The sequence below is a fragment of the Macrotis lagotis genome, chromosome 7 (assembly GCF_037893015.1).
Source record: "Macrotis lagotis isolate mMagLag1 chromosome 7, bilby.v1.9.chrom.fasta, whole genome shotgun sequence".
Lineage (NCBI taxonomy): Eukaryota > Metazoa > Chordata > Mammalia > Peramelemorphia > Peramelidae > Macrotis > Macrotis lagotis.
The window spans coordinates 62036063-62057605 of NC_133664.1; the positions used below are offsets into that span (position 1 = coordinate 62036063).

At 34.7% G+C, this 21543-nt stretch overlaps 1 protein-coding gene across 4 annotated transcripts in view; it reads left to right on the top strand.

The window, feature by feature from the left end:
- ARMC3 (armadillo repeat containing 3) overlaps positions 1-21543 on the top strand; it is a 129875-nt gene that overhangs the window by 67004 nt on the left and 41328 nt on the right. For all 4 annotated transcript variants that reach the window (XM_074192987.1, XM_074192989.1, XM_074192990.1 and 1 more), the window contains one exon: positions 14243-14492. In XM_074192987.1, the coding sequence (XP_074049088.1) occupies positions 14243-14492 (250 nt within the window). The remainder of the gene's footprint in view (positions 1-14242; positions 14493-21543) is intronic.

Genomic DNA, 21543 nt, shown 5'->3' on the forward strand with positions numbered 1-21543 from the left:
GTAGTACAATAATTTTTAAATGATCTTTTCTGGATCTGTTTTCCAGGTCACTTGTTTTTCCCAATGAGATATTTCACATTTTCTCCTAGTTTTTCTTTCTTTTCATTTTGTTTTATTGTTTCTAGATTTCTCACAAAGTCATCAGCTTCCCTTAGCTCCAATCTATGTATAAACCATTCTTCTCATCTTTGACTTTTTTTGACTACTTTTTTTTCATGTGACCCAAACTGGTTTTTAAGGTATTATTTCCTTAGGTATTTTTTTTTTTTGTAATTCACCAAGTTGCTGATTTGGTTTTCAAGATTTTCCTTCATTACTGTCATTTCTCTTCCCAATTTTTCCTCTACCTTCCTTACTTGATTTTAAAAATCTTTTTTGAGCTCTTCCTTTAGCCTGAGACCAGTTCTTATTTTTCTTGGAGGCTTAGACTTCATTCTCTTCTGAGTGTGTTATTTTGATTCTCCTTAGGACCAAAGTAATTTTCTGGTTTTTTTCCTTTCTGTGGTTTGCTCATTTCCCCAGCCTATGACTTGATTTTAACTCTTTGTTAAGGTGGGACTCTGCTTCCAGGGTGGAAGATGCATTGTTCTAAGCTCTTGAGGGTTTTTACAGCTGTTTCTGGGATCCCCCGCCCCAGAAACCACAATTCCTCCAAAGTCTTATGAGGCACTCTGGTCTGTGGATGACCACAAGTTCCTGGTCCCTGAAGCTGGGTTTTCCCTGAGGTCTGCACTGGACTGGGTCTGCTCTTATCTTGGTGTGGCAGAGCTTTCCTGATGACCTTCCAAATTGTCCTTGATAGTCCCTGGGCTGAGAGGACTGGAAACTGCAACCACTTCCATGGACCCAGGCACCCCCAGGGACCCAGTTGCCCCATGGCATGTTTCTGGATGACTGGATCTAGTTTGCTCATGTGCCATAGAGCTATGCTCCATGCCCTTTCCAACCCCAGTGGAACAGTCCCTTCCCATGGATCTTCCAAGTTGTCTTGAGTTGGAAAATTGTTTCTCTCAGTCTTTCTGCGAGTTTTGCCACTCTAGAATTTGGTTAAAGTCATTATTTAAAGGCATTTAGCATGGTCTGGGCAAAAGCTGCTGGGGATTCCTGCCTTTACTTTATTTTGGCTCCTCCCACTTGGTTCAATTTCTTGGAGTCACAAGTGGAATGGGATGCATGAGGTGGGCAGCAAAGGTGGAGGAGTAGCCTGAAAAAGCCTTGGCAAGCCTTCCTGAGCACCCCACTTGCACCCCAGTAAATGACTGAAGCATATGGACTTAGTTTCTAGGCCATGTAACATGATAGCTAGTGAGGATGTGACTAAGAAATAAATGAAACATGTCAGGAAGTAGATCTAGAGGTCTTTGAGTCTCTTTCAGTTTTGACTGTGGTATTCCAAGGTTCACAAACCTAGACCATCATCAGGAGAATATTAAAGTTTTTAAATGTAGTTTTCAGTCAAAGAGTACCCTATTATCATTTAAATCATTATACAGTTCCTGAAATGATGTTCAACTTAGCATCCTCATCTGAAAAATAAGGGGATTAAACATTAAATTATGTCCTTAATGGTCTAAATCTATTATCCTATTATTGGGGTTAGCTTATATTCCAACTGCAGTGTCTATACAAGATATATGTACTAATAAAATAACTCCTTGTACTGCCATAATACTGGATTTTGTAGTCTGGACTGTAAACAGTCTTCATGAATATGGTTTATCCAATGTTAATTTCTGGATAGATTTTTGTGTGGTTATGGATCTCATTGAGGAAGTCTTCATATTATTCTAGTGTTTGGGAAAAATCACACAAAACATGAGCAATTATCATCTCATATGTTTATCATCTTTTAAAGATTTTTTGAGAATAATCTTTAAATCTACCCAGGGTTTCCTTGCTTAAAATAAGAGAAAATGACATTTAGACTATAAAGAATACAAGATTCCATTATATTCACTTTTAAAAGTGTGTTCATTAAAAAAAACTTTGAACTAACATTTGACACAATCTTCAAGATAATCCTCAATTCTATGTTAAGATTATTTGCTTTACTTTAAAAAAAATTGCAGATATTCTCTATCTTGAGAAAAATTTAAAACATGGATATTATGCTTGCCAAAGGTGTTTGTCATTGTCATGGAGAATATCCTATAAAGTCTAAAAAGAAAAGGATTCCACATAGATGATCTTTTAATTGATCCTATTTGCAAATGACGTTGTGCTTATTATAGTAAGCCTATGCTAAATATTACAAGAATCCTACAAGACACTACAAGAATCATCAAAGAAATAAAATAATGTGAATAGACAGCAATATAGAAGTTAAAACAGCCATCTCAAAATGAAAGACAAAGAAAATGGGAGATTTTGCATAGAAGAAAACATGATGCAATCAGTCAAACAATTATAGTGACTATCTTTAGCCTTTTATGCTTCCTTTATTACCCCATTGGAGAATGAGCTATTTTTATGACTTCTTGGAATTTGGAATGGTCACACTATTTCTTAGAAAATTGAATATGTTTTTTAGGAAAATTATAAAGCATATTTGCTTATTACCTTTTCTTCAAGTTAATTGCTCAGACTTTAATACTCATGATTAGCATGTAGACTTTGTTTCAAATTTGTCACTAGGCCAAATCACCTTCAGAATTTTCTGTAATTAATTTATAACATCACTGCCATCTGTTGGATTTGATCAGAATTCATTTTATATGTGATTCCATGAGAAAGAAAATGCTTATTACTCAGTTCCATTAACCTAAACTGATTAACTTGGGGGCTGTCAGTAGAACATTCAAGGGTAGAAGAAATTGTAAGGCAGATTTTTTAAGGTGCTGTATCAGAGGAAATAAAATTAATCAAAATATTAAAATAGTATTTGTCCTATTTTAGGTATGGAAATAGGACCCTTTCCTTTTTTATAAGATTAGAGAGCTAGAAAATGAGACTGTCATTTTTCAAAAGATCTACAAATTTTACTATAGCAAATATTTGGCAAAATGATCATTAATGCGCACACAATTATAATGAATTACTCTACTTTGTCTAAGACATCAAGTTTAGGTTTACTCCTATCAGACCTTTCCATTACTCTTCCCCAGTGGAATTTCACATTTTATTTATTCCTTAGCAATCAGATGAGTCCCTAGAAAGTTTCTAATTCTTCAGTGAAGAGCAGCATTAGCATTAAAGTGATGGTTTCTGTCTCTACATAGAGAACCAGAGTTGTAACATTTCATTCTAGTGCAGTGCTTTTTTGAGAGTAGGCATTGAGTGAACATTTGTTCATTGATTACTACTGGGCTGCTGCCTCTTTCCCTTGGGAATATGTTGCTACTGATGCAAAAGTATTTGTGGTTAGGACTACAAAGGGAAGAGTGATAAGATCATGGAACCATAGGTCAAAATTGAGAAATCAATTCAATACATTTTTAGTAGTGCTTGCTTTGTGCATTGTACTGGAACAATGAAAAATAAACATAGGGAATAGGGAAGTTCAACATGAAAAGCTCCACCTAATATTATATATTGTACTGGCCTTCTGAACCCAGACCAGTCTAGCCAAGGACCCATAAAGCTTCAAATTCTTTGGCTTTAACTCCCAAAAGGAACAAGAAGCCTTCAGGGGAAAAAAAAGCAAGGATCTTGGTGTGCTCTGAATCAGACCACCCTGGTGAAGACTGTTTGGAGCAGACTACTTCAGCATAGACCACCCCTACATTATCCTCTCTCTACTCAGACTAAAACTGCTAACTATACTTGGTTAAAAATACCATAGATTTTCTTCCAAAATTCCTGGAATAAAGACTTTTTAAAAAAAACATAACTATATGATGTGCATCATATAGAGACACATACTATATTATAGGGTGCTAAGGCAGAAAAGAAAAGTGCCCAAGAGGGCAATCCCCCAAAATAATGGGTGTGAATGTATATTCAATCTTTACATTAATGTTTAGTGGCCTTTTGGTGACAAATTGGCAGCTACTTTTCTACCTTAAGCACAGAATTGGAGATCTGTCCTCTAATTGTTTTAATTCCAAAGATTCGCATCTTAATTTCATATATATATGTGTGTGTGTGTGTGTGTGTGTGTGTGTGTGTGTAGTGGTATATTTGTAGAAAGTCATTCTGCTAGGTACAAGAGAAAGATCTACTAATAGAAATGATTACAATCTCCCCCAAAAAAGATATGAACAAGGAGGTTGCTTTAGTTATTCATGTATGTTATTCATTTTACTCTTCAGATGACTTAATCTTGAAGCAGATTATAAATAGAATTGTCATGGGGGCATCTAGGTGGCGCAGTGGAGAGAACACTGACCCTGGAGTCAGGAGGGACCTGAGTTCAAATCCAGTCTCAGACACTTAATACCTAGCTATGTGACCTTGGGCAAGTCACTTAACCCCATTGCCTTGCTAAAAAACAAAAAAACCCCAAATAGAACATTTACTTTGATCATTACATTTTTTATGATAAGATTTTAAATTGGATTAAAAAACCAAAATTTCAGATAGAATTCTTTTTTTTCTGATAGTCATTTAAAGTTAAAATAGATTAAAACCTTGCAAGGCAAGAGGGCTAGTGAAATCTTGATCACTTCAAAAAATACTTCCAACATTAAGATCTTTTATTAGAACATGAAAGATGAAAGATTGTCATTCAGAATGAATAATCTTATAATTTAATAATTTTTTATTCATTGACATAGGATTACTATACAAAGATGTCAAAGGTTAAAATGCATTAAAATGACAAAAAATACATAATATGTTAGGTAATTTCATCCTAAAAGTATACTATAACTAAATCTTATTGTCTTTATATAGTGGTTTATTACCATAATTTGTGCTTCTGCACAAATGCAATTTATTACATCAAACATTATGGAAATAAGTGTGTCTTAATACTGCCCTCTAGTGGAAATTTAGCTAAAAATTGTGAGGGAGGGGTGAAGTGAGGTTAGGACAAGGCTACTTTGTATTCAATGTAATGGAAACTAATTTAATTTGAGATTTTTTTTTCAATAAGCCTAAAATATTTGAAAACACAATGGATTGTAAAATGAAAATTGCACTGGTGATAAAAAAAAGTACATTCAACTGCTACATAGTTTACCAATTTTCTTGAATTTATTTTTATTTTAAAAAAATGTTATCACTCAAAAGGATCTTGACACATTCAATGTAATCACAATCCAACTTCAAATGAACTGTATAATCATATAGGGCGAATGTATTTTTAATGCTAGATTATATATAAATTAACCATTTTCCCCCTCAGCTTTTCACCATTGAAACAGCAAACTGTCTTGTTGGCTGTGTAGTAGAAGGGTTATTTTGCTTATACACATTTCTCTGTCTAGGTCCCTTAATTGGAATTCTGACATTATTGGTGTCTTGTATATAAATGTTGATCTATTATACAGCCTAGTAATTGACTTAGTTTTAATTTTTTTCCTTCAGGAAACGATAACTAATTATTTCAAAGATATCATGCAAAGATATAGTAAATACCTTTGCACAAAAAACACAAATGTGTTTAACATGTGAAAACGTAGTGGGTACTTAATAAATATTTCTTGATTGATTGACTTGAAAGATAGAGAAAAATAAAGTCCCTAATCTGGGAAAGAGAAAAGCTCAACTCCTTCACAACTGTTTGAGTAAGGACTAACAATCCATATAGAGAAATTATCAAGAAATCTAAGGGGAGGGGCGGCTAGGTGGCGTAGTAGATAAAGCACCAGCGTTGGAGTCAGGAGTACCTGAATCCAAATCGGCCCTCAGACACTTAATAATTACTTAGCTGTGTGGTCTTGGGCAAGCCACTTAACCCCGTTTGCCTTGCAAAAACCTTAAAAAAGAAAAAGAAAAGAAAAAAGAAATCTAAGGGGAAATTACAATTGTTTTGCTAATACATACAAAGATGGAGCAAGAAAACTGTTGGGAAGAGGAAAGTTCAACATGAAAAACTCTATCTAAGAACATAGTACCAGTCTTCTGGAACCCAGACCAGGGTCTAGCCAAGGATCAATAAAGTCTCAAGTTCTTTGGCTTTAACTCCCCCAAAGGGAGCCTACAGGACTAGAACTGGAAAGAAATGATCTTGGTGTGCTCTGGATCAAACCATCCTGGTAAAGACTGTTTGGAGCAGACTACTTCAGTATAGACTTCCCTTACTTTGCCCTCAAATTATCATCTATCTACTCAGACCAAACTGCTAAATATGCTTTCCTGAACTGCCCCTAAGGTACTTGAAGGATATTTCACTCATTACCAGATAAGACATACTACATACACACTACCCCCCCACTCCACCCAAAGAACTCTTCATTCTTTTTGGAATTGTAGAAAATGTGCCTCTGATTCAAGATCCTCATTCAGGAAGTAAAGTTTGGAAATAAGTAAACACAAGAAAACACCAAAGTTAAATAATATTGGCTGGGGTCATTCAACCACAAACTCTGAAAAAAAAAAATCCCACAAAACACATCTACAAACAAAATATACCCCCCCCAAAATCCAAAGATTTGTCACTAGAGCTACAAAAGTTCCTAGAATAAAGGAAATAACCATAAAAAATGAGAACTTTAAATAAAAAATGGAAAAGGAAGTAAGAGTTTTTGAGGTTTGGTACAAGTGATGACACAAGAATTACTGAAATTAAGATTAAATATGAAAATATGAAAAAAATATTTCTTTTTAAAAATGACTTGGAAAAAGAGTCAAGGAAAAATAATCTACAAATTATTGTACTACCTGAAAAGAAAAATGTACAAAAAGCTAGAAATTGTTTTGTAAGAGATGATGAATGAAGAGGCAGCTAGGTAGTGCAATGGATAGAGTCCTGGAGTCAGGAGGACCTGAGTTCGAATGCAACCTCTTAATAATTACCAAGCTGTGTGACCTTGGGCAAGTTATTTAACCCCCATTGCCTTGTAAAAAAACAAAAATGAAGATTTGATGAATGAAAATTGTACAGACCAATTGGAATCAGAGGATACTGTTAAAATAGATGATCAGTACTTAGAACAACTAGCAAACAACTTAGAACAAAGTTATAATATTGAACTTTTGTCATTAAAGGAACAATTCCATCAAATGCAGACTCTGGAAATTTCCCAGTCGTGAAGTGAAGTCTATGTCTATTACTGATCAGTTAGAAATGGGTTGAAATGAACTGAAACTGGTGCAGTTTCACCTGAAAATAGGTGTAGCTATATGATCCCTGACTGATGCAGAATGCCTCTTTATAGGAAATGAGTGTCCCAAGCAAACACCAAGCAAACCAGCTTAGGTTGCACAGTGAATTAGGTTGCACCTAAAGGCAGGAAAACCTGGGTTCAGTTACTAACTCTCTGATCCTTGACAAGTCAATCTGTTTGCCTTGGTTTCCTCTTCTGTAAAAATGAAATAACAGCACCTACTTTTCAGAGTTGTTTTGAGAATCAAATTTTAAAAAGGAACTTAGCACTAATAGGAAGTTAGCTCTATATAAATGTTAGCTGTTATTAGGTGTTATACTAAATATACCACAATGACAGGAAGAAAAATCTCAAAGTATTGGAGCTGTTGCATCTGTTCCTCAAAACTCAGTGCTCTAGCACTGACTAGCTTCATACATAACACTTGCCCCACCCATCAATGTACTTCTGCTAAATATCTCCATAGAATAGCAATGAATTACTTCCCTGTACAACAAGCTTTGTAGCAGGGAGAAATGTGGAGGAGATCTTTCCAAGCAAATTGCAGCAACACTTGTTCATCATCCCAATCCAACAGGGAAAGAAGTCAAAGTCATTCATAAAAAATATTTTTATGAAATGGGGATGTTTAACCTGGAGAAATGTTTTAAGCAGAAATATCCTTCATATAATATTGAGAAATTATCATGTACAAGAGGAATTACATTCATTTTATTTAACCAAGGATGTTAGAACTAGGACCAATGGGCCCAAGTAAACAAGGAAGTTTATTTCAGCCTGTATTCGGAAAAGTTCTTGCACTTTAGTACTGAAAGCTGTGATGTAATAATCACAATATATTCCATGGTAGTTAAAATTACCCAGCTCCTTTTAGAGTCAGGAAGAAAAGAAAAATATTCAGAAAAATATTCTTGCTATCTCTAGGTCTTTGCTCCCTTGACTTAGGTTTTTTTTTAACCTATGTCCTAACCTTTTTTTTAGCTCAATACAGCTGTCAGTACATTTTGTGGTCCTTATCCTATAGGCTGAGCCTTTAGAAGATGATTCCATTTTTTTTAATAAAGGAAAAAAACTTCTGTTGTGGAGTAAGAAACGGAAACATGAAAAAAAGAAATTAAAACACGAGTACTCACATATTCTTTACTGTGAAACTTCTGTCTCATTTTGACACCAGAGAGTAGTGAAGTGATATGTCTTCTCTCATAAGTTCTATGCAAAACTAAGATAACTTAAATCTAAATGATTCAACTTAACCCCCGTGGTTCTATTGGTTTAAATTTATAAATTTGGAGGCAGGGTTACAGGGGCTTTGTTCTTAACAATCTGGGGGATTCTCCATTATGACTGATTATAGCAGAAAGGCAATTTCTAGATTCATTATCTAAAGAAATTTTTTGATCAGTTGATGTGATCATAGAATGTAATTCTATGCAATTCTAAATTTCCAAAAATTATTATCAATGGTCAAAAGAAGGCAAAACTAGATTGCATTCATTACTGTAATGGATAACAAATTTCCAGGATCCCTAACCCTTACACTGTAGATCAGAGAAAAAGTTATTTCCAATATAATGACAAAATATTTATTGTCTAATATTATAGGCTACAAGAATTGTTTAGTAATCTTGTGGAAGTATATAAATTTATGAAGAAAACAGGACTCAAGTGAATTATGTAGTAATATAGAATAGTGTATATAATAACTATATTACCTAGGGCAGGAAACATGAAATACATTTAACATTGTACTAAATTGAAAACATTAATGTCATTATAGATTTTAGATCTCATATAATTAGCAAAACATTCCAAAACTTACCATTCTGGGTACTTAATAAGAAGATGCTTTCTGGGAAGAAAAGAATATTCTCCACCTAGAAGAACTTAGCACAAGGCAGCTAGGACTTGATATCAGTGAGTTGGAAGCCCTCTTATAATTGTGTTTTGGCAACACACTAGTCTTTTTAACATGAAGACTGAGGAAGCTATAAATATCTGGATTTCTAATAAAATATTGTTTGTTGTTCTTACCTGATTTAATACATCTAAATATTCCATATACATAGCATAACCTCTCCCTGCTCCCCATACAGTAGCAGTAATGAAATAGAGATAATTTTCATGTTAGCAGTATGTTAGAAAAATAGATTGATTTCACATTGATTAAATACAAAAAAAATGTGAAGGAGAAACACAATTAAAGTCTTTTGTTACATCTCCTAACACCTTGACCATTATTCTGTTTTATGATGAGAAAAAGTTAACCAATTAACATGAAAGAAAATTTATTTTCTTTTAGGTAGTACAGAATTTTAAATATGAGTGGTATGTGCAGGAATAAATGATTAGAATTGAACATTTAGATCAATGAAGATTGTTTCATTTGTAATTGAGTTTGATTCACCATACATTCATTAAGCTTCAGTTATAAACAAGACACTGTGTTAAGCACTGGAGAAAAGATGACAAACATCATAGTTTATTTTCCCAGGCTTCAATTGACTATTATAATAACAATTTTCAGTGTTGAGTGAAACCCAAGATTAACATTTATATTGTAATATGTAATATCAAATTATCATTGTAACTTTTTTAGTCGTGCTATTCCTCTTCAAAGAGATATGGTTGACATATCATAATTTCATTAACACCATGCTAGTGGTATAGCAAGGGAAATCTTCATAATATAAGCACGTTTTCTACAACTCCCACTCCCCATTTGTCTCATTTTGTTATGGGATTCAAAATTTGAATTATCTGAATAATCATTTTTTGGAAGAGAGACTGTTCCAACTTCAGTGTTTTATAAGTTGGATGGAAACTGAGGTCAGTGACAGAAGCAGGATTTGAAACCAGTGAATGCTCTGTCTACTAAGTTAGATTATGGTCTCATTTAATTGGTATATATAGTTAAAAAGAAAGTATACATTCCAAGAATTAGGTTGTAATGATAATTCCTACCCTGCCTATTCAATTCAATTCTAGTTCAAGTCATCTCAACAACATAGGGCATCCACCCACACTCTTAAATTCCCCTCCTATCACAAAAGTGCAGGTTGAGAACCTGGATGTCCATCACTTGCCATTGCATGTGACTAACCTAATTTCTCCTCTTCTCATATATTTCCTTGATATCTTTTACTCCTTTTCTTTGTAAGTCTTAATTGGTTATATGATGCATCCTGTTCTCACACACTTTATATAATATATATATATATATATATATATATATATATATATATATATATATACATAATATTTCATCATTGAAGGGAATCCAGAGTTTGGTTATATATTTCAAACACTATGATACATCTTAGTTGTTCAGGATTCTAAATATCAAACTAGTCCATGCAAATATGACACTGCAGTATGGGTGACCAGTGGTTCATATTTAAAAACTTATCAGTTTGATTAATTTATTATGCAAAATATTAACATTGTTAGAAAAATGAACCAGGATGATTGACAAAAATGGGAACTATAGTACCTTATATCTAACTGTTTGCATTATGAAACAAGAAAGTTAGGGTTAACTTGGAAAGTAATTCTGACTTCATAGATATCAGTGAAATTTATTAGAGTGAGACCCACATCTGGAAGGATCTACCATATTTTATAAAACAGTCTAGGCAAAAATATTGGGAGTGGGGTGGGAAATATCACCTATTAAGAATATAAAGTATATATATATATATATATATATATGTATATATATATGTGTGTGTGTGTATGCATATATGCATATATATATAAAGTATATATATATATATATATATAAATATATATAAAGAATACATATAAAGAATTGCCTATGTTTGTGTCATGAATTTGGCCAAAGATAAACAGAATCAGAAACAGGAGCAACATTGTCATTAAAATGTGTTCCTACCACCTTAACAAGAAAGAATGGAACTAAAGTTTACAAAGAAATATGATATAGTAGTATAGTGATGAGGGACTTGGCTTATCCAGTCATGTTATTTGAGCTCTTTTTCTACACAAAGCAAAAACCATTAATAATTTCTTAACTATATAATAACATTGTTCAAATAGTTGAGAAACTAATGATGGAGTTTTTTCATTCTGGATATTTTCTCATTTTTTTCTTTTTTATGAACTTAAAAAATCAAATATTTCAGTAGGCAATTTTTACAGAAGTAAACTTAAATTTAACAAAGAAATAACCAAATTGCCTTATTTGGTTTTTAAGGCTCTTTTTTAAAATTCAAGGTAATGGAGTTAAATGACATACCCAAGGTCTCACAGCTAGGCAAATTGTTAAGTGTCTGAGGCTAGATTTGAACTCAGGTCCTCCTGACTCTGGGATTGGTGCTCTGTTCATTGTGCCACCTAGCTACCCCAGTTTTCAAGACATCAGTGCCTTCCCATCCAATACAAGTCCTCTCATCAGAACAGGGCAACCTATAGCACACACTCTTGAATTCCCCTTATATCACAAAAGTTCCAGTGGAGAACCTGGATGCCCATCTCTTGCCATTGCCATGTGATCAGCCTTCTTATCACATCTTTGCTTGATATCTTTTACTCCTTTTCTTTCAAGGTCCTTATTAGTTATATGATGCATCCTGTTCTCACACATTATCTGCCTCACCATTGCCCTCTATATGGCAACCATTTTTTAAATCTTTAGAGGTAGTTATATTCCATGTCTTGTTGCCACATTGGCAAGAAAGTTGGTTTTTAAAAGATGGGATTTCATTCTCATTAAAGGTAAGATATTCTAAATATCATTAAATGAAGAATCTTTTAAGAATTATTCTAAATAAGAAAAGTCAAAAGCTGAGAAACATTTTCTTACAGTCAGTGTCTAAATAAGTGTCTCATTTCTCAAATATATAGAGAACTGAGTCAAATTAATAGAATACAAGTCATTCCCTAATTGATAAATGGTCAAAGGCTATGAAAAGGCAGTCTTCAGATGAAGCTATGCATACACATATAAAAATGCTAACTATTGATTAGAGAAATACAAATTAAAAATAACACTGAGGCTCTACCTCACACTTATCAGTTTGGTTAATATGAAAGAAAAGGAAAATGATAAATGTTAGAGAATCAGGGTTAATATGACAGAAAAGGAAAATGATGTTGGAGAAGATGTGGAAAAGATGGAACACTAATGCATGGTTGGTGGAGTTGTGAAGTGAGAGCAAATTGGAACTATGCCCAAAGGATTATAAAATTTTGTATACCCTTTGATTAAGCAATACCACCACTAGTTCTGTATCATAAAGAAATCATTTCTTTTACTGATTTTTTTTTGCAAGGCAATGGGGTAAGTGACTTGCCCAAGGCCACACAACTGGGTAATTAGTAAGTGTCTGAGGACGGATTTGAACTCAGGTACTCCTGAATCCAGGGCAGGTGCTCTATCCACCATGCTACCTAGCCACCCCAAGAGATCATTCTTTTAAAAAAGGGAACATGACCTACATACACAAAAAATATAGCAGCCCTTTTTGTGGTAGCAAAGAATTGAGATTTTGAGATTCCTCAGAAATTGGGGAAGCAAATGAAATATAAAGAGTTTTCAACATTCATGTTAAGGCTGTGGGCTCCAGGGGCAGCTAGGTGGTGCAGTGAATAAGGCACCGGCCCTGGAGTCAGGAGGAACTGAGTTCAAATCAGACCTCAGACACTTAGTGATTGCCTAGCTGTGTGGCCTTGGGCAAGCCACTTAACCCCATTTGCCTTGCAAAAAGCCAAAAAAAAAAAAAAAAGAAGAAGAAAAGACTTTGGGTTCCAAATTTTTCTCTTCCTCACTTTCCTCTCCCTCCCCCTCCCACCCCCAAGACAGCAAGCCATCTGATAGAAGTTATAAATGTACAATCATGTTGTACATTAAATGAGTTGATCCTGAAAGAAGTGAGTATAATCAGGACATTATACATAGTAACAGCAACATTGTATGATGATGATCTATAATAGTTCTTTGCAGTAATACAATGATCCATGACAATTCCCAAAGAAAAATGCTAGCCACATCCAGAGAAAGAACTATGGAGTCTAAATGCAGTTCAAAGAATACTATTTTCACTTTTTTTCCTTTTTTGTGGTTTTTCACTTTCCTGATTTTTCTTACACAACATGATTGTACATTTATAACTTCTATCAGATGGCTTGCTGTCTTGGGGGGATGGGGAGGAAAAGTGAAGGAGAGAGAAAAATTTGAACTCTTATTAAGTCTTATTAAACTCTTTATATGTAATTGGAGAAACATTAAACACAAATTCTTTCTGTTTTAAAGAATATCGTTAAACTTAATTTCTCTGGTTGAAATTTTTCCATTGTCTCATCACTTTACTCTGTATTTCCTGAATTTTAAGTGATAAAAAGAAAGACAAATGAAGTTGACTTCCTTAAAAGGAGATTCTGAATTTTCAATAATGTGGGAAAATATCTTTGTTTCTAATAATTAACTACACAATCAATTTACTTTATTAGAAACAAGAAACTTTAAAATTTGACACCAAGGCTGAGCCAATATCACAACCTACTTACTTATTAGAATGTATATGTCACTGATTTAGTTGATTGTTTAATATATTTAATCAGAGAACCTATTTGCAAGATGAGATCTGGTATTTTGAAATGAGTTCATTTCTGCCTGTGATTAGCTAGTAATTTGAGAGTAATTATTAGTTATTTTGCCGTGTAGATATTAATTTCTTTGTTTACCACAAAAGGACTGTTGGTGGTATTCCTTCTACTCACATTTTAATAAAGTATTGCTTACGAACATTCACAGAATTTCTTTCTCACTCTACAGTTATCACTTGTCAGTAGAAATTCCCATGGTACATTTTACACTGTTAAGAGCTCCACAAAATGAGATTCCAGTGAATTCATATCAGAAAACTGCATGGGTTACCTTGAGGATCCTGTTGTGAATGACTCTTCTGTGTGATTTATGTTAACAAAATTAACATTTCAGTGATGTAGTGGTGGGGGGGGACAGCATTTTAAAGCCCTTTCCATCATGATGTTTTTTCTCTGCATTTTACCAGTGCTGCTGCTGAAGCTGATGCCATTGAAGCCTTAATAAATACTCTAAGCTGTAAGAGAGACAAGGCCATTGCCAACGCTTGCACAGTGTTGACTAACATGGCTACACAGGAGGCCCTACGCATTATGATCCAGGGCCAAGACATCATGAAGGCCATCATCCAACCTCTGAACTCATCCAACACTCTTGTACAGAGTAAAGCAGCTCTCACCGTGGCCGCAGTTGCATGTGATGTGGAAGCAAGGATTGAGGTGATAATTTTAGAATGCTCCATTCCAATTGTTCAGTATCTACCAAGAGACTGACATATAGAATGAAAAACCAGCAGGGACCTCTCCATATGGTTTGGAAAACAAGGCTTGGAGAGGTTAGCACAGGTTGTAAATAGGAGTATCAAAGTCAAACACATATACTTTTAGGCTAAAAATCCAGTATTTTCCCCCATTATACTTTGCTGCCTGCCTCTCAAAATCTCAGTTGAAAAGAAAAAATGAAAGCCATTCTCCATGAGTTCCCTTTTCTCCACCCTTTCTCATTTTTTATCTCTCTGAAGAATGTCTTCTACCACTCTCTCCTCACCAACCTGTCTCACATGTGGTCTTGCTCCTTACCAAAGTCAACCCCTCCTATTTCCATTTTGTCTCCTTCAGCAGATTGCCTTTCTATCAGTGTTTCTGACAAAGGATTCATCTCTAAAATGTACAGAGAACTGGGTCAAATTAGAAAAAAAAAGACAAGTCATTCCCCAATAGACAAATGGTCAAAGGATATGCAAAGGCAATTTACAGATAAGAAAATCAAAGCAATCCATAATCATATGAAAAATTGCTCTAAATCACTAATTATTAGAGAAATGCAAATGAAAACATCTCTGAGGTACCACCCCACAACTCTCAGATAGGCCAAAATGACTAGAAAGGACAATGATCAATTTTGGAAAGGATGTGGGAAATCTGGGACACTAATACATTGTTGGTGGTACTGTGAACTCATCCATCCCTTATTTTCAATCACCTACAGGCTCATTTCTTTCTGTCTGTCTGAAAACATTCCCAGATCTCTCCTAAAGTGAAAAAAAAATACCTCACTTGATTCTTTTATCTTCACTAATTCACAGTCCTCTATCTTTCCTGCCTTTTGTAGTTAAACACCTCAAAAGTACCATCTTCCATAGGTGCTTCTGTTTTCTCTCTTCCTACTTTCTTCTTAACCCCTTACAATTCAACTTCCAATCATATCATTACATTGAATGCTCTCTTCACTGTTCCTATTGATCTCTTAGTTGACCAATCCAACTTTTCTCACTCCTTATTTTTCTTGCCATTTCTGCAGTCTTTAACTCTGTTGATCACTGTTTTCCCTGATACTCTCCATCATTCTCTCCAGATTGTCTATTTGTCCCAATGCTCTTTTTCTCTCTTTTACTAGAACTTTCTTTCCAGATCATGTTTTATTTATTTAAGATTTTTTTTGGGGGGGTTGTAAGGCATTGGGGTTAAGTGACTTGCCCAAGGTCACACAGCTAGGTAATTATAAAGTGTCTGAAGCAGGATTTGAACTCAGGTACTCTTGACTCTAGGGCTGATGCTCTATCCACTGAGCCACCTAGCTGCCCTGAGATCACATATGTTAACTAGAGGTATCTCTCAGGATTCTGTCCCAGGTCCTCTTCTCTTCTCCCTCTGTACTACCTCACTTGGTGACCTCATCAGCTTCCATGGATTTAATGACCTTCTCTATGTTTCTCAATCTACTTATGTTGCCCCAAACTCTCTTCTGACCTTCAATTGCTTATCTCCAATTGCCATTTAGACATCTCAAACTGGACATCCAGTAGACATTGAGAACTCAACATGTCCCCCTTCTTTTCCCCCTCCTCTTCCTACCTTTTTGTATACTATCCTCCTGGTCCATCCAGCTCACAACCTAGGAGTTATCCTGAGTTTCCTACTAATGCACACCTGTACCATCCAAGTTGTTTTCAAGACCTGCTGATTTTACCTTAGCTGATATTCACCTTGAATAGACCCCTTTCCCTCCTCTGACACTGCTATTCCCCTGAGACAGCCCATCACCATGCAACTGGCAAACTATAACAGCCTGTTCCTGGGTCAGTCTGCCTCAAGTCGCTCTTTCCTCACTCCAAGTTATCACATCCAGCCACTAAAGTAATTTTCCTAAAATGGTCTGATCATGTCATTTCCCTACTCAATAAACTCCAGTGGCTCCTTATTGCCCCAATTATCAAATACAAATGATTTATTTGGCATTCAAAGCTTTTCCCAACTCAGTCACTTTTTACCTTTCCAGTCTTCTTACTCCCTTACATATACTCTTCAATCTAGTGTTACTGGCCCACCAAAAAGATATTCCCCAAACAAGGGAGCTCATCTCTCAGCTCCAGACACTTTTTCCAGCTGTCCCCTGTGCCTGAAATACTCTCCTCCTTATCTTTACCTGTTGACTTCCCTGGCTTCCTTTAAGTCCCAATTAAAATCTCACCTTCTATAGGAAGTCTTCCCAAACCCCTCTTTAATCCAGTGCCTTTCCTCTATTATTTATTTCCCACTTAGATTACTTTGTATATATTATTTTCACGTTCTCTCCCCAATCAGATTGTAAATTCCTGGAGGGTAGGGACTATTTTTGCTCTTCTTGTGTCCCTGGTGCTTCTTACAGTGCCTTGGAACATGGTAGAAACTTAATAAATGTTTATTGAATTGAATTGAATTGATTGGTTTTGAGGCAGGGGAGATAGCTGGGCTTATGTAGGATGAATGGATTTGACTGATCACTGGTGCTGAGAGATATAACAACGGATTGTGAACAGATAAAGGAATTTTGAAGTTTATAAACATGGAAATGGGACATTTATTGGTGATGACAAGGTCAAGTATAAATGCCTGAGTTTAATTCTGGTAATGTCTCTCTGTTAATTATCTGCTAATCTTATTTCTGTATAGATTTTGCTTATATATGTATGTACATATATACATATATATTGCATATTATCTATATCATTTATTAACTGACCAAAGCATAAATAAGAATTAATGAATTTAGCTATAAAATAACCTTTAGCGATATTAAGATAAATAATTTAAGACATTTTAATTGGTCATGGTTAGACTGTAACAATATACTTTTTTGATGTTCAGTTGTTTTCAGTTGTGTCCAGTTCTTCATGATCCCATTTGTGGTTTTCTTGGCAAAGATACTGAATTGGTTTGTCATTTCCTTCTCCAGCTTATTTTACATATAAGGAAATTGGGGCAAATGGGGTTAAGTGACTTGTCCAGGGTCACTGTGTCAGGTTTGAATTCAGGAAGTTGAGTCTTCCTATCTTCATGTCTGATGCTTTTTATCTAATGTGTTACCTAGCCCCCCAAAAATATACCTTATTGTCGTCAGTATACAATATACATGTATTATAGTAATTTCTCCTTCCAGTTTTTCCTTCAGAGTTCTCCTTTCCTTTCTCGCTTTTCATAGCTTTCATTTTCTTTTTAAGATCATTTAAAACATTTTTTCAGAAATACAGTAGAACTTCTGGAAAAATCTGTCTTGTTTTTTGTAGCTTTGTAAACATGGGGTGATAGTGGGATAGAGAGCTCTGCCTGATCTGAGTCAGAATACCCCTTCAATATTGCCTTCCTAGTCTTAGTCCTGAAGTTTTTGCTTTTGTTTTTGTTTTTGTTTTTGTTTTTTTTTTAGATTTTTGCAAGGCAATGGGATTAAGTGACTTTCCCAAGGCTACACATCTAGGTAATTATTAAGTGTCTGAGTCTAGATTTGAACTCAGGTCCTCCTGACTCCAGGGCCAGTGCTCTATCCACTGTGCCACCTAGCTGCCCCAGTCCTGAAGTTTTCTAACCCTTGCTTGGAGGGCAAAGTGGCACCATGGTGTACTTTAAGTATTTCTGTTTAGAGCCTTGTCTCAAAACCCAAATACAACCCTAAAACCTTACTGCAGGCTACTCTGGCTTGTCCTGGTCTTGGAGCTGGAAAACTTCCTCCTGGGCCAAACTTTTCTGAGTGGACCCCTGCACTGCCCACAGCCTTCTGGCTCTATCTTAATGTTCATCAAATTTGGCAAAATATGGTTATTATAACTTCTCCTTGCATTTCTTGATCATTTCTCAATCTGATTTTTTGTTTGCTTGTTTAATGTTTGATGATGAGAGAGCTGGCCTTTTCTGACTCTTGTGCTGTCATCTTGAAAACAGCCCAAGCTGATATCTTTCCACACTTGTGGAGCTTTCCTAAAATACTCTGGCATTTTATCTTGTTTAGATGATTTCACTTTATTTCATATGCAGGCACTACTTGGGCTGGGAATATCTTGATTATGAGCAAGTCTAATATGAAGTAATACAAGCAAAGGGTCTTGAAAATTTTAAAGAACTACAGTTATGTCACATATACCAGAATGAGAAATTAAATACTTTGACACTTCTAGATCCCACAACAACCACTAAAGCTTCTTCCTTCCTGGTTCTATTCTTCCCTTTCCCACTTAACAAAAATGATAAAAATGGTTAACATTTCTTCATCATCTGTCTTATTAGGCTCATGCACATATCATGAGCTTTTCTTTTCCTCTGGCTCAATTAAATTCATCTCAACTAACATGCATAGATGTGTATGAGCATATACACACACATATGCATGTTATAGCCATGTGCATATTTATCGAAACTTGAATTCCTTTCATATATATGCAAGTATATATTCCCTCTCTGTATGTATAAATGTATATGAATACACATACATACATAAACACGCCCATACATAGATTCTCTTTCACCTTGATTCACCTCATAGATTCTCTTCATTCTTCACCTTTTTTCTTGTTCAGGAAAATCTCTATTACTCTTACTATTTAAATTTTCCTTCAAGATTTAAAAAAACTCATTTTTTTGTCTTCTTTATTTAATAGAAAATTTTGCATTCTGTGTTATTTCTCATAAATATATCATATATTCAACTATAGTTTTGGTTAAATGGACTCTTGGACTGAAAATGGACTTTTGACCTAACCATCATTAATGCTGTTGTTTCAATGGGAAACATCTCTACAATGGAGTCAATACTATTTGCACTACCACCTATAAGATGTGGAAAATAATACTTATACTACTCACCTCAAAGTATATAAGGAAAGTAATATAAAATATTAAAATGAGTAGCTATTGTGGAATTCATTATGATGTATTAATATATTTTGCATTGACCCAGAAACTTCTGAAATACGCAAACATCTACTGGAAATTCATAACTGACATTTATATGGCAAGGTCCTATATTAACTCATTTGATCCTCACCCTCCTACTTAGAGATGGGGAAACTGAGACTGAAAGAGAATAATTGACTTGTCCAGGGTCATGCATGTCATCATAAGTGTCTGATGCATAGGTCCAAACATAAATCTTTATGACTGAGTCCACCATCCCCCCCATTATACTCTACTGTGCATGAAGCATCACTATCTCCTTTTTAATTTAACATTTGTTAATAGGAGGGAATGATGTGTGCTCTCATTGGGATAAGTTGCTGTTGTTCCTTTTAGTTGGAAGGAAGAATAAATGTGTAGCAGATGCCATGTGATCTGGAGTCAGGAGGAATCTGGGTTGTTCAGTTCCTAAGAGCCTCTGACCCATATTAGCTATGCTACCAAAGGCCAATCACTTCATTTTTCCAACTTTCCATTTTTCTTTATCTTAAAATAGAAGTGAAGACATTTGTAGGACCTCTTCACCTAGTTGTCATGTGAATTAAATGAGAAAATGTAAAGATGTTTGAAAAAAAATCCAAAAGTGCTCTTTTACTCTCAGTTCTACCTTAACCTGAGGTTTGATGCCTTTTGTATATTGTTTTTCTGGCTCTTCATTCTCAATTTTAAATCACTTCATACATGTCTTTCCAGAGTACTCTAAAATATTTTTTTTATCAAGTTCTAATAATATGGTTATTTTTTTCATATTCACATACCACAAGTTTTCCCAGTCATTCATGAATTATTGGGCAGATGGTTTGTTTGCAACTTTTATTATAATTTTTCCCCATTTTAATATACTTATAAATATGGATCTTCTCTTGTTTTTATTGTCTTTCTTAAGGGGTAAATATAATAATGTGTTTGTTGTGTGTCAAAGAGTTTTAAAAATCAGTAACTTTTCTTATTTAATTCTATATTGTTTTCTTGAACATTTTTAATATGGCAAGCAAAAGATGAAAAGATGGAAGAAACAGAGAGTTGAGCCTTCCAAGCACATTGATTTATTAATCAATGCAAGTCAATTGCATAAGCACGGGGGAGATAAATTTTTATGCATTAAAACAATCAAATAAGACCACTTAACTAAAAATAAACAAGCAAACAGGACACAAAATTAATTGAAGGAAAGATTTGAGACTTTCTAAGTTGAGGGGGAGAGTGAACAGGTACAATTTCCTGAACTTAGAGAAAAGGGTGCCCTATGCCTCTAAGAGAATAATGGAAATAATAATTGTTTGACCAGTATGGGATCAGTTTTCAGATAAGACATATAGGTTGCTTGAAGATATATTAATTATAAGAAAACTCCTTGTATCAATCTTTGGATCTGACTCAGCATAACATTGTCTTTAGTTAAGGGTCTCTAAGCAGATGGTAGAGATGGTCTAGCTTTCCATCCATGCAAAGTTAGTTTCAAACAATGCAAAAAAAAATTCTCACAAGACAGAAATTGGACTCGTCTCATAATTGTATAGAAAGGGAACTGAGATAGCTCCAGAACTGAATCACAAGATGGAGTCACTATGGCTGCTATTCTAATTCCCTCAGTAAGTAATATAAAGCCCCACCAGCAATGTATTAGTTAATGTCTGTCTATCCATAGTCCTTCCAGTATTTTATTTTTCCATCTATTACTCTTTGTCAGTTTGATAAGTGTGAAGTTTACACATATTATTTTAATTTACTTATCTGATTCTTAGCAACTTTGAATAATTTCTCACATGAATCATGGAAATAGACTTTGAACTAAAAAGGAGTATACTGCTGTTGTTCAGTTATTCCAGTTGTGCCTGACTCTACATGACCATATACAGGGTCTTCGTGGCAAAGATATTGGAGTGATTAGTCATTTTCTTTTTCAGCTCATTTTATAGATGAGGAAACTGAAGCAGGATAAATAACTTATTCAGGGTCACACAACTAATCTAATCACTTAATCATCTAAAGCCAGATTTAAGAGTCTTCACTCCTTTATTTTAAACATTTGAAGCTCTCCAAAGCTAGTCATATAGTCGTTGATAGT